This window comes from Sesamum indicum, linkage group LG3 (genome assembly GCF_000512975.1).
Source record: "Sesamum indicum cultivar Zhongzhi No. 13 linkage group LG3, S_indicum_v1.0, whole genome shotgun sequence".
Classification (NCBI taxonomy): domain Eukaryota; kingdom Viridiplantae; phylum Streptophyta; class Magnoliopsida; order Lamiales; family Pedaliaceae; genus Sesamum; species Sesamum indicum.
Window position 1 is genome coordinate 789,358 of NC_026147.1, and position 13,944 is coordinate 803,301.

At 33.7% G+C, this 13,944-nt stretch overlaps 2 protein-coding genes across 4 annotated transcripts in view; both read right to left on the minus strand.

Moving 5' to 3' along the window:
• Window positions 1-5,533, minus strand: part of LOC105156894 (formin-like protein 20) — a 6,151-nt gene extending 618 nt beyond the window's left edge. The window contains exons 1-4 of one of the 2 annotated variants that reach the window (XM_020692451.1): window positions 5,364-5,533; window positions 2,880-4,507; window positions 1,216-1,961; window positions 1-175 (exon numbers count right to left, since the gene is read on the minus strand). The exon at window positions 1-175 is cut by the window's left edge and continues 1 nt beyond it. In XM_020692451.1, the coding sequence (XP_020548110.1) occupies window positions 1-175; window positions 1,216-1,961; window positions 2,880-3,570 (1,612 nt within the window). In that variant the 5' untranslated portion in view covers window positions 3,571-4,507; window positions 5,364-5,533. Of the gene's footprint in view, window positions 176-1,215; window positions 1,962-2,879 lie in introns of both variants that reach the window. The other variant, XM_011073146.2, reaches the window with a different exon arrangement.
• Window positions 7,672-11,801, minus strand: LOC105156895. 2 transcript variants are annotated; one of them, XM_011073148.2, is made up of 4 exons: window positions 11,614-11,801; window positions 10,017-11,234; window positions 8,661-9,399; window positions 7,672-8,339 (listed from the first exon to the last, which is right to left on the minus strand). In XM_011073148.2, exons 2-3 carry the CDS (start codon window positions 10,705-10,707, stop codon window positions 8,981-8,983), a joined length of 1,110 nt encoding a protein of 369 aa, XP_011071450.1. In that variant the 5' UTR covers window positions 10,708-11,234; window positions 11,614-11,801; the 3' UTR covers window positions 7,672-8,339; window positions 8,661-8,980. The 2 variants fall into 2 exon arrangements, with proteins under 2 accessions (XP_011071450.1, XP_011071451.1); XM_011073149.2 differs by having other exon boundaries at window positions 11,610-11,801.

A 13,944-nucleotide genomic window follows, 5' to 3' on the forward strand; every position in this document is an offset into this window, starting at 1 on the left:
ACGCCGCCACTCGTTCCGCAAATACCGTCTCCGCCGGCGCTCTTGTCGTCTGGTTCGAGTTCTTACGGCCGCCGGAGACAGATTCGATGGCGTACACATCCATCGTTGGAATGGGGTTCATATTCTTCAAATCCTTAGCATATTGAAGCCTGATATCCAGTGTACGACACCCCATCTTCACGATCCCAATCCCAAAAAAACGCCGGACATCGAAATTTTGGAGAGAGAAAACGATGAGTGTGTGAAATAGACAGAGAGAAAACATGTATACAATAGAATAGACATAAGCAGAGATAAATAGACTTTGTCAAGGGCTTAATAGTAATTTCAGCCACCATGGCGTAGAGCCTGAACTACGCTAAATTAAAGAACCAAATTAAATTATTTTGTTATATTTAATAAAAGATTCGAGTATTAAACTTTAATTAATTTTTTTTATAATTCAATTATTAAAAAAATAATATCAGCCTATTGAAATTTGACATTTGTATTCAGAGTTCAATTCACACTGATATTTAAATATAATTCTAAATTCAACTGATATTCCTGGTCCCAAACACTATCATATGCATCGATTATGAACAACTCTTCGAAAAAAGAACATCTAATACACACACCTGAACCTAAGGTTTGTATTGTACTTATCATATCAATCCTTAGTCGATGTATAATGCGATATCACACTCTCACTTATTCTATATATCATTTTTCAAGAACGAATATGCCATTCAACCGTTATCATATATCGAACGTGAGTTTCAAAGTTCTCAATGAGTAAGCTACCATATATAACCGATAACCAGTGCTCGACTATACTAACATATCGAGGTTCAAGTAGTTTCAGCAAGATCATAAAGGCCTTCATTCAATTAACAGTCCAATCCAGACCTTAAACAGTGAAATCACCACAAAGAATCTATCTGATAAGTCACTGTTCTTACATCATTCTCCCTTTTGAGGTATTGGCGATTGGTTTTTTTGTTGTAAATTCTTAGGTATCTTTTATTACATTTAACATGTATACACCACTTATACAAAAATTACGTGGTTTGTATACGTTAAATGTAATAGACGATGCTACAGAATTTACAATAGAAAATTCAATCCAGTGATGTATATAGTCTTAATCATGATTAATCCCTTTCTGCAATCTGTTCCAGTTTGACTAAAAAAGCAGATAAATAAACAAATATTAGGGGATGTAAATATAAGAACCTGATGAAGATCTTCTTGCGGAAGCTGCATGTTTGGCTTGCTTGATTTTGCTAACTCGGTAGTTGAACCTTTTAAAGGTTGAATGTAGTATCTTGCCTGGGACAAACCAAACAAGTTTCTTGTCCGGAGACCATGATGATATGCCGACTGCGCTTTGGATTTGCATGTGAACACAATTCGGCATGTTGATGACTTCCTGAAGGTGCGGACAGCAGATTCATCGAAGGGCCCAAAATCAGCAAATTTTTCTTTTATATTTTGCACAGACGGCATTTTTGCATAACGATAAAATTTAATGATCATCACTGTCTGTTCAGTATCCTCGATCAAAGATTCTATCTGTTCAGTTGAACGCTCTTCATGATTTGCCATTGTAGCTGTCTTAGTGCTAATTTGATCTCCTCGGGGATCTGAGTATTGGTTGCCAACAACCTTCTTTCTTGCAACCATGGAGTCAATTGTCTTCCCTTTCTTTTGCTTATTTGTAATTGTCTCCTCTTGAACATCAGGTCTGCTCCTTTTCTTGTTGGACCGACTGAGATCATCAGTGTCGAATATACGCAACGGAGGCATGGAAGTATCTTGGAGAGATCTCTTATGCGAGACATTCTTTATCAAAGTATTGTTTTGGATCCTGACTTCTGGAACTTTCACTTTAGCTTGTTTAGCGCTATCATCTATCTTAAGTGGATCACTGGATCTAGAATACTGTGGAGAACCTTCAAGCTCTTCAAAGTGAAGAGGGGCTGAAAGCAATTCAAGAGCATTTATTCAAAGAAAACAGAAAGAACAAGACGCTAAGTCTGCACAACAATCAAACAGCAAAGATTTCTCAAAGAGGGGTGATCAGAAGTCAGAAGCATTGGGACCAAGAATGTAGGACACCAAGCAAAAAAATCCTCACCACATGAAAATGCAAGCAAGAAAATAAAAAGAGGTTTATGGCATCGAGTGTAAATACAAAAGGAGAATGCTTCCCCATGATTACTAAAGCGTCTGCACTCTCTGAGAACTCTGAGTGAGACTTGAAAGGGATTGTCATATTTATGACAGATGACTAAGAACCAAAAACATCACTTTCAAATGACATGTATGTTCCACCACAAGTCCCTTACAACATGTTGCCTTCAGCTTTGGGGAGGCTATTCGTAAATGCAAGAGCTTCAGACTTGTGATATTCAGCTTCTGAAAATGCTTGTTACATCTTAGTGTTAAATATGAAATGCATTACTACTTGAAGATACTATCACTTCTTATCTATTTATAGAACACAAGATCATAGAAGGGTTCAAGAATATACAGAACAAATGCATGCCATTCATTAACATTGTTATCCTCTTTAAAATTCCTCAAAAACCATTCTCGAGATGCAACTAAAACATGGTTAAACACAATAGGCCCGTACAGGTGTTCAGAATGGTTTTCCACGATACGATGACTCATAAAATTATAGATGACAAGGAGCATTTAAACAACTACACACTTTTAATTCAAGTTGCAAACATTTGCAAGTAAATTCAAGGAGCATTGAATTTTCAACTTCACATCACATCATCTTACTTAAGCAGAGTAAGGTATATGGTTTACCGCATGAGCAAGTCATAAACTTGCGAAACAATTATTTGTATAAAGCATACAAGAAAACATACAAAATAAGGTAATACCTTGATGTGGTTTTTTCTTGCTATATGAAACATCAACATGATGTTCACAGTCCGCAGCTTGTGCCTCAAACTCCTGGACATAGATCTCATCGGGTTCTTCAAATACTGATTTCCTGTAAGCAAGAAGTCTTGCCACATTCCTCGTCAAAGTAAAAATGTTTGGGGGATCAATGGTAGGATTTAAAGCCAATTTTTGCAAAAACGAAAACATCTCTTGGGGCTTTAAACCATTTCTCGCCTTCTTAATTTGCTCAACAGAATACTTAGTTCGACCACCATAGCCAGCCACATCAACTTCAAGAAAACCTTGGACCTCGGTAGGCCTAAAATTAGAAGGATTGTGGCACTTACAGGTCAATCCAAGCGCAGATCTTTTCTTGACCTCAAATAAGGCCTCTTCAACAGCCGCCAAGAATAAATGATCCCCTGACTGCTTTGATTTGTCATCAAAGTGAGGCTCAAAAGGAATAACATTTTTCGGTTCAAGCCATCCATAAGTATTATCACCAAAAAAAGCAACAAGAACGCGACCCTTTTCCTTTGTGAGGCAAGCTGATAAAGTAGAAAGAGCTTCATCATAGATCTGGCCAGGCCACCATGGATGAGGATCAATTTTTCCCCAAATAAGTTCCCCAAAATCAAAATCACGACCTAAGGTCTTCAACCACTCCTTACTCAATGGCCTAAGCATCTCAATGGCAGTCCCCTATACTGAACTATTCAACCAAATGAAGTTCTCAATATATACACACTCACCCACCTGATTCCCTTGTCCCTATTTTCTGCGCTCTGGTTGTAACGCTCGCCTTTAATAATTTCAACCAACCGCATTAATCCATCACGCTTTATGGCAAACGCATTACCACCACATTGACTTTCCTCTCTGGCAACCAAGATTGCTGAAATCTGATTCGCAATTTCTCCTCTCATTCTAATCCAGCTAGATTTAATAAATCTCGCTAGGAATGCCACACTGTCATACACTAGATAACTATTTCTAAACCTTTTAGCGTCTGATGTTCCGAATTTTACTTGTGTAAACAAGTCCATCAGAGCAAGCTCCAAATCCTTTATTCCTCCACACTCCATCTTCAAGGGGGTACAAAAAAGCTTCCCTTATGCTCTATCAAGTAGTGGATCAAGTGGCCATTTCAAGCCAAGTTCTAATATCTCTTAACCAATATTCGCTCAAAAGCCTACTCCAATGTTTGATTACAATAAGACAAACAGTAGAGGACTATAAGAGCAAAATCACTATGTGAGTTTATGTACATGCAAAGTAGCATTAGCCAAACAACATAATGCACATCACCTTGAAAAGAAATTCAAAAACAAAAAACAATAGCAACTAAACATTTCCTGGCAATATGTCTATTACCAAAGAACTCATCCAGGATAAATACAATTTCAGTCCTCAAACAAAGCTACTTATGCAATTTTGGTCCTTAAACAATTAAAAGTTGCAGTTTGGGTCCTCAAACTGTTGTTCTTTTGTGTTTTTAGTCCTTCCACTAATAAAAACATTACAGTTATTAGAAGCTTCATTTGAAGGGAAAAAAATAGTGATTCTCCTCCTATGTGGTGGCATTTTTCAAGCTTTGGTCCAATTGCACCTATTTTCCTTCGAGCTTCAAGAGAGAAAAAACCAAGAAAAAAAACGAATTTAAGCAACTAGTTTATATAATCTTAACAAAACATTGTCAAATTTCTGTTTTGGGTATAATGCAATACTTGGAACATATGTGTAACGCAAAATATTGATTTTATCATACTTATATTATTGCCTTTATAATATTAGCTTTATCATGTTTATTTTATCCATAGATTAGAAAATTTCAGAAATAAAGACAAAATAAATAAAGTTAAAGTTAAAATTAAATAGAAAATTTATTGCTTAAATTCATTGTTTTGGTTTCATCTTTCTTGAAACTTTATGAAAAATGGGAAATGGGTGCATTAAACCAAAACTTAAAAAAAGTACCAGAAAATAGAAGGAAAATGGTTATTATTTCCCCTGAAACCTCCTTTAACTTTAAGGAATTTATTAACAAAATAGCTAAAAATGCCAAAAAAAAACCAACTGCTTGAGGACCAAAATTGCAATCTCAAATGGTTTCAGTACCAAAGCTGCATAAGTGGTGAAATGGTTTCGGGATCAAATCTGCATAAGTGGCTTTGCTTGAAAACCAAAATCGCAATTATCCCGACCTCAACTACACCCTCCAAACATCCCAGTTATCACAAGAAACCTAAACCCTTTACAGCTTGTTATCCCAAAACCATTTGTTACTCTATACTTTCACATTCTTCTTAATTTGATAAAAAAATCTCAAGTTGATCAGAAATCAACACAAAAATATACAAACAACCCAATATCAAAATCAAGCAAATAAAAATGAGAGAGCATCAATTAGCAATTTCATGCATTAACATTCAGTAAATCAACATTGATAACAAAAGAAATAGAAAAATGAACATACATACCGGCCGGGCAGTTCTTCTGAAAAATCTATTCCGTTTAACAAAAAAACTCATAAACCCTGAATCCATATACGTTCATACAAAGTTCAAACACGCGCAGTGGGTGAAGCTGATAGTCGTTGATCAAGTGTCTGATCTGCTTCTCCACTGTTCTCCACTGCACAGGACTTAATCGGAAGAAATTTTCACATTCTATTTATATTCTCTTTTTAATCAATTTATGTATATTATCCAAAAATTATTGTTTTGGAAGAGTGACAATTAGTTTCATGGGATAGTTACACTCCCTCTCTTAAAGTTTGGTGTAATTATACGTAAATTCACTGAATTACATCTAGCACCCTTGAGGTTTTCATCTAACAAATAAATTCATTTATTCATCAAAATTCACTGAATTTGTTAAAAAAAAAAAATCTACATTTACCCTCAATTGACTTATTACTGACTTAATAGCAGGTTAAATAAATCGTTTCATAATCGAAATACTATCATACGTTTTAACGCGTTAATGCATGTGGGGAGGTATATATTCACCGTTATAAGAGTATTTTAGTACGAAAAAATTTGTTTGAACTGCAATAAGTCAGTTTTAAGTCAATCAAAGATAAATATCAATTTTCATTTAACTTTTTTTTATTAATATCAACAAATTCGATGTGTTTTGACTAATGGGGTAACTTATTTGTTAAACAGAAGCAAAAATCAGGGGTACTAGATATAATATTTTCATACCACATGGGATTTACATGTAATTACACCAAACTTTAAGGGAGGGAAATATAAGAATTTGATTTTAAATTTATTATTAACTTATATATTTATATTATTTGATTAGTTCATTAATGAATGTAATTTATATTATTCAATTTAATACTTAACTGAAAACTTTTATAAGTTTTGACTATTATAAATTAATGATTGATTAAATATCTCATGTACAATAAGAATGTTATAGTTGGTTAATGAAATTATTTAATTTATTAGATTTTCAAATTGCTATAATTAATTTACTCAACTTAATCGAGTTTATTAACCAAATACTAATTATATGTATTGTTGTTAATTAATCACTATAATAGTGAAGAATTCATGAAAATTAATAGAAAGATTACAAAATTATATATACGAAATATTAAAAAATTATATTTGAGAAGAATTGATGATAATTAATAGAAAGATTACAAAATTATATATACGAAATATTAAAAAATTATATTTGAGAAATATTGTGGTTATTAAAAAGGGATATGTAATTTCTTTGTAATAACTTAATTTATGAATGTTATAAGAATGGTAGTTATAAAAATATGAGTGGTTTGATAAAATAAATTCTTATGAGTTAATTAATAAATTAGATATATATATTTAGAAAATTTATAATGTCTAATTATTTAGAAGAAAATAGAACTCAAGTTTCAATTTCAATATAAAGGAAATACTGAAAGATTGTCGGAAAATAATTTATTTAGAATTATGATATTCTCAATATATTGAGTATACGTATTATATTTTATTATTGGGCATGATGATAAAGTAGAGGATTGAGCAGCTCTTTGTATTAACACTACGACGCAAACTCCAATGAGCAAGCTTGAGAATGAACTTGGACTTTGTTGAGGAGGCAAGGAAAAAGGTTGCAATGCGCACCGCAATGTACAAAGCCAAGATGGAGAAAGCATATAACACAAAGGTAAAGTCAAGAAATTTTCAAGTAGGAGACTCGATGATGGGAAAGGCCGAAACATTTAGAAAAATTAGAGCCAAAAGTGGCAAGGTTCCTTCAAAGTTATAAAGATTGTAAATGCAGGACCATACAAACTGCAACGCTTAGACGGGACAAGCATCACACACACATGGAACGTTGCTAACCTCAACAAGTATCACTCCTAAGTTCACCGAACAGGGGAAATTCTTTTTTGACTCTAATACTTGTAATAGGAGAAAGTTCGAGTAGGAACTTAATGAATCCTCCTCCCCTTCCTTTTTGAATCTCCCCTGAAACTTTGTAATGCAAACTCTTGTAATGAAATTAGTTTTCTCGTTATAGTTTGAACAACTAAAATTGACTGGACATGGAGATCTCTAAAGTTTTAAGAAGACCCTTGAGGCAACAATTGGTCGCCCCAAGACCCCATGGTTGAAACCTCACTGTGATCCCCATCAATAATATTCTCCCTAAAAACTTTGCATCCCTTGAAGATGGTGAAAGAACATTTTTGCGATATGAGCAAAACCATTCCTTAACACAACAATCTATATAAGTTAACCAAAAAGCAACGCAACAACTAAACAAGTGTAATGGCTAACTTCATAGGTACTAAATGGTGCAGATTAAGATGTCAAAATACCCAACTATATATGTTGAAAGAAAGCCATAGAAAGCACCTAATAGTTTACATACCAAAACATTCGACTACATAAGTCGGAAAAAGCTATCCAAAATACAACATCTCTAGTATGAGCCAAAATTGTCCATATAAAGTATAAACACAAAACATCTACATACTAAGAAAAATAACTATGATCGCTATCTCCCGCAAGTCCAGGGGGACTCCATCGCTAGCTGGATCTGCTTTCTCCTCCTCTTTTGATACTTCGGGGTCGAGAAGACCGATATCCTCCTCAGTGAGCCAACCTCTCTTGTGAAGAGCCCGACGGCAGTTATGAACCGTGTTCTCGTAGATTGGAGTGGCCCTGTCAGCTTCGATAGTCTAAAATTCCTAAGAGGTTTGGAACTCAGAAATAACCTCATCTTTTGTCCTATTGATTAAAGCAACACTAGAAGCATAGGCTAAAAGTTTCTTCCCCATGGTCGTCTCTCGCTCGAATCAACGTTCTCAAGTGGCGACACTCTCTAAAGCCTTGTCGTCTTCCCCCTTCAGCTGGGAGAACTCGTAGTCACACTGTTTTAGAGTGACCTCCAAATCCGCTCGCTACTTCGTGATGGCCTCCAAGCGATTTCAGCAAGATCATAAAAGGCTTCAATCAACAAAGTCCAATCAAGACCTTAAACAATGAAATCACCACAAATAATCTACATGAGAAGTCACTGTTCTTACATCATTGTCCCTTTTTTTTGTTGTAAATTCTTAGGTATCATTTATTACATTTAGCACGTATACACCTCTTGTACAAAACTTACGTGGCTTGTATATGCTAAATGTAATAGAATTTACAACAGAGAATTCAATCCAGTTGATGCACATTGTCTTAACTGTGATTAATCCCTTTCTGCAATCTGTTCCAAATTTAATTAAGCAAAAAAATAATCAAAAATAAGGGAATGTGAAATATACGAACCTGATGAAGATCTTCTTGATGAAGCTGCATGTTTGGCTTGCTTGATTTTGCTAACTCAGCAGTTGAACCTTTTATAGATTGAATTTAGTAACTTGCCTGGGACAAGCCAAAAAAGTTTCTCTTTTGGAGGCCATGATGATATGCAGACTGCACTTTGGATTTGCATGTGAACACAATTCGGCATGTTGTCCAGAAGATGCGGACAGCAGATTCATCGAAGGGCCCGAAATCAGCGAATTCTTCTTTTACATCTTGCACAAACAACATTCTTGCATGAGGAGAAAATTTAATGATCATCATTGTTTGTTCAGTATCCTCGATCAAAGATTTCGTCTGTTCGGTTGAACGCTCTTCATGCATTGCAGTTGTGGTTGCCTTAGTACTAATTTGATCTCCTCAGAGATCTGAGTAGTGGTGTCGACAACTTTCTTTCGTGCAACTACGGAGTCAATTGTCTTCCCTTTCGTTTGCTTCTTTGTAATTGTCTCCTCATGAACATCAGGACTGCTCCTTTTCTTGTTGGACCGACTGAGATCATCAGAGTCGAATATACGCAACTGAGGCATAGAAGTATCTTGAAGAGATCTTTTTTGTGAGACATTCTTTCTCAAATTATTGTTTTGGATCCCGACTTCTGGAACTTCCACTCTAACTTGTTTAGCTCTATCATCAATCTTAAGTGGATCACTAGATCTCGGAAGCTGTGGAGAATCTTCAAGCTCTTCCAATGGAAAACGGGCTTAAAACAATTCAAGAGAATTTATTCAAAGAAAACAGAAAGAACAAGACACTAAGTCTGCACAACAATCAAACAGCAAGATTTCGCAAAGAGGGTGATCAGAAGTCACAAGCATTGGGACCAAGAATGTAGGACTCCAAGCAAAAAAGTCCTTTACCGCATGAAAATGCAAGCAAGAGACCAAATAGAGGTTTATGGCATCGAGTGTAAATATAAAGGAGAATACTTTCCCATGATTACCAAAGCGTCTCCACTCTTTGAGAACTCTGAGTGAGACTTGAATGGGATTGGCATATTTCATCACTTTCAAATGACATGTATGTTCCACAAGACACGGTAAAACATATTAGGACCGTACAGGCGTTCAAATGGTTTTCCACGATAAGAAGACTCATATAATTATAGATGACACGGAGTATTTAAACAACTATACACTTTAAATTCAAGTTGCAAACATTTGCAAGTAAATTCAAGGAGCACCGAACTTTCAACTTCACATCACATCATCTTACTTAAAGCAGAGTGGGGTATATGGTTTACCACATGAGAAAGTCATAAACATGCGAAACAATTATTTATATAAAGCATATAGGAAAACACACAAAATAAGGTAATACCTTGATGTGGCTTTTCCTTGCCATATGAAATATCAGCATGATGTTCAAGGTCCATAGCTTGTGCCTCAAATTCATGGGCATGGGTCTCGTCGAGTTCTTCAAATACTGATTTCCTGTAAGCAAGAACTCTTGCCACATTCCTTGTCAAAGTAAAATTGTTTTGGGGATCGATGTCAGGACTTAAAGCCAATTTTTGCAGAAAAGAAAACATCTCTCTGGGCTTAAAACCATTTCTCGCCTTCTTAATTTGTTCGATAGAATACTTACTTCGAGCACCATAGCCAGCCACATCAACTTCAAGAAAACCTTGGACCTCGGTAGGCCTAAAATTATAAGGATTGTAGCACTTACAGGTCAATCCAAGTGCAGATCTTTTCTTGACCTCAAACATGGCCTCTTCAACAGCTGCCAAGAATAAATGATCCTCTGACTGCTTTGATTTCTCATCAAAGTGAGGCTCAAAGGGAACAACATTTTCCGGTTCAAGCCATCCATAAGTGTTATCGCCAAAAAAAGCAACAAGAATGCGACCCTTTTCCTTTGTGAGGCAAGCTGATAAAGTAGCAAGAGCTTCATCATAGATCTGTCCAGGCCACCATGGATGAGGATCAATTTTTGCCCACACAAGTTCCCCGAAATCAAAATCACGACCCAAGGTCTTCAACCACTCCTTACTCAATGGCCTAAGCATCTCAACGGCAGTCCCCCAAGCAGAAAAATCCGACCAAATGAAGTTCTCAATATCAACACAGTCGCCCGCCGTATTCCCTTGTCCCTATTTTGTGCGCTCTGGTTGTAACGCTCGCCTTTCATAATTTCAACCAACCGCATTAATCCAGCACACTTTACGGCAAACGCATTACCACCAAATTGACTTTCCTCTCTGGCAGCCAAGATTGCTGAAATCTGATTCATAATTTCACCTCTCAATCTAACCCAGCTAGATTTAATAAATCTTGTTGCTCCTGACGCTGCACTGTCATACACTAAATAATCATTTCTGAACTTTTTAGCATCTAATGCTCCGAATATTACTCGTGTAAACAAGTCCATCAAAGCAAGCTCCAAATACTTGATTTCTCCACACTCCATGGTCATGGGGGTACAAAAAGCTTCCCTTATGCTCTATCAAGTAGTGGATCAAGTGGCCATTTCAAGCCAAGCTCTCATATCTCTTAATCAATATTCGCTCAAAAGCCTATTTCCAATGTTTGATCACTATAAGACAAATAGAACAAGAGCAAAATCACTATGTATATATATGTACATGCAAAGTAGCATTAACCAAACAACATAATGCACATCACCTTGAAAAGAAATTCGAAAACAAAAAACAATAGCAATTGAGCATTTCCTAGCAATATGTCTATTACCAAAGAAATCAACCACACCCTCCAAACATCATATTTATCACAAGAAACCCAAACTCGAAAATCTCAAGCTGATCAGAAAACAATAGAAAAATATACAAAAAAAAAAACCCCAATATCAAAATCAAGCAAATAACAATTAGAGAGCATCAATCAGATATTTCATGCATTAACATTCAATAAATCAGCATTCATAACAAAATAAATAGAAAAATGAACACACCTACCAGGCGGGCAGTTCTTCTGGAAAATCTGTTCCGTTTAATCAAAAAACAACTCAGAAACCCTGAATACATATATATTCATACAAAGTTTCAAACACGCGCAGTGTGTGTGAATGAAGCTGATAGTCGTTGATCAAGCGACAGAGCAGCTTCTCAACTGATCTCCCCTAGTTATCTAGTTTGAAGAATTTGAAGAATTATAAAAAGTTATCTATTTAGTCAATAAAAAAAATTAAAAATAAATCAAATTATTATTTTTAGTCCACAAGGATATTCTGGTGAATTCGTCAACAAAAATGGATGAAAATAGAGTAACGAATGAACTACTTGTTAGGCGACTATTAAAATTATAGGGATAATAATAATTTTTCAAAGAATAAGAGATATTCGTAATTTTATCAAATCTTATGGGAGGTGAACGGTAATTTATCCTAAAAGCAATTTTCAAAGAACAAGGAAATGCCCGCAAGAACATCAAAGCATTAGGATGAAAATGAAGTCTATTCGACGCTTAAGTGAGTAGTGGAGCTCGATTCTCAAAGAGAAAATGAATAATGTGTGTCGCAAATGCCGTACCTGTTTGGAGAAGAATCAATAGTTTTAATTGTCCGTCTAATTGTTCAATTTCACATGCGCTCTTGATATCAAATAATCTTTATGGGTTGCTTTTGTCTCTAAATATCTTTGTTTAAATATCCCCCTATCAAATTTCATACCAAAAGAAGTTAGAATTTATCAATATTTAATAAAATATAATTCAGAAATAAAAACGAAGAATTTCAAACCATTTAAATTTAAAATATTATGAATAAAACCAAATACTTTATTATTAAATATTTGAAATTTATAATATCAAATCCAAATGCATGCTTAGCAAATTAGAGATTAATACCTAGATAATGTAATCATTTTTATCCATATTTTAGAACTAATTACATCATGAAAATATAATTTATTTTTTTTCTAGGAGTTTTCTTATGATTGTTGAGTATTATTTGACCTAATTTTGAATAACTTCTTACATTAGAATAATATATATGTTTTTTTCGATAAAAACATTGATACTTAAAAAAAATTAAAATTGTAAAAATTATGACGAGGTGGATGAAAAAAATTTAAAAAATATGAAAAATTATCCACTTAGTCTATAAAAAATCAGAAAATAAGTAAAATTATAATTCATATTCCAAGAAAGGCATTTTAATCAGTTCACTACAAAAATATGGTGAAAACAAAATGAGTTAATTGTTTGACGGTCTTTGAAATCAGGAGGATATTGGTAATTTTTTTCAAATAATAAAGAGGTGTTGATATTATGTTAGATCATAATAGAGCTCGATATAATTTATTCTTTTGAATATTACTCTTTTAGTAAATAAGATATTATTTTATGATTTTTGTTTATGTGAATTTTTGCTCATAATTGGGGCAGTCTACTAAAATAATGAGGCCCAAGTTCTTAGTTTAATTTATTCATCAGGTGGGATATGGGCTTGAATCTAATTGTGCTAAATAGGCCCACTAAGAAATTCCCAAGGCATAGGCTAAGGGCCTAAAGCTTAATTTTCAAAAATAAATTTGAAGTCATGAATTCAAATTCTGTCAGACGTATTGATATTTATCTCACCTATTATTCTCACTTCATATAAATTATTATAATTTATTTATTGTTGTTAGTCACACTAATGTATTTATTGAATTAAAGCATTATTCAATGTATCAAAATAAATTTAAAATTTAATTACCAATATTAGTTAGAGAAAAAAGAAAAAAAAATCTTCATGGACTTATAGGTAGGTTGTGTGAGTATACAAACTTTTTAGAATATTTTATAATATGTTTAAAATTTTATAAAATAGTGAAAAATATTTGATTGATTTTTTAATACAGGAAATTATAAACTCTAAAATAAGATATTATGCAATTTGTAAATTCTTAAAAGAAATACTAAATTTATAATTTATTTTTTAAAGATTTGAAAATTCTTCTTCTATTTAATTACAACACTAGCATTCTCTTATTCAAATTACATCAGAAAATAAATTTAAAAGATATTGAAAATGCCAACTTGAATTTTAAATGAGATATATTGTTTTTCTTATATACGATATTTTTATAAAAATGTGAACCCATTAAAATTATTTGAACTCAATTTGGTATCAATTGTTATCATTATTTTAATGAGTCATAATAAGAAAAATTATTTTTTTATATTTTTTAAAAAACGTATTAAAATAAAAAAATTATGTCAACATGAACTTTTTTAAGTGATATATTAGTTTTTTTCTAGATTTAAAAGTTATTCACTAGAAAGCAGACTTGCAAAAATAGTTT

What these genes read in the sequence shown, in the direction of transcription:
- LOC105156895 (XM_011073148.2), bottom strand. Translation starts at nt 10,707, where the DNA reads ATGCTTAGGCCATTGAGTAAGGAGTGGTTGAAGACCTTGGGTCGTGAT. An exon ending in CAAGGAAAAGCCACATCAAG is followed by an intron (nt 9,400 to 10,016) that starts GTATTACCTTAT and finishes AATTGTTTTAAG; the next exon opens with CCCGTTTTCCATTGGAAGAG.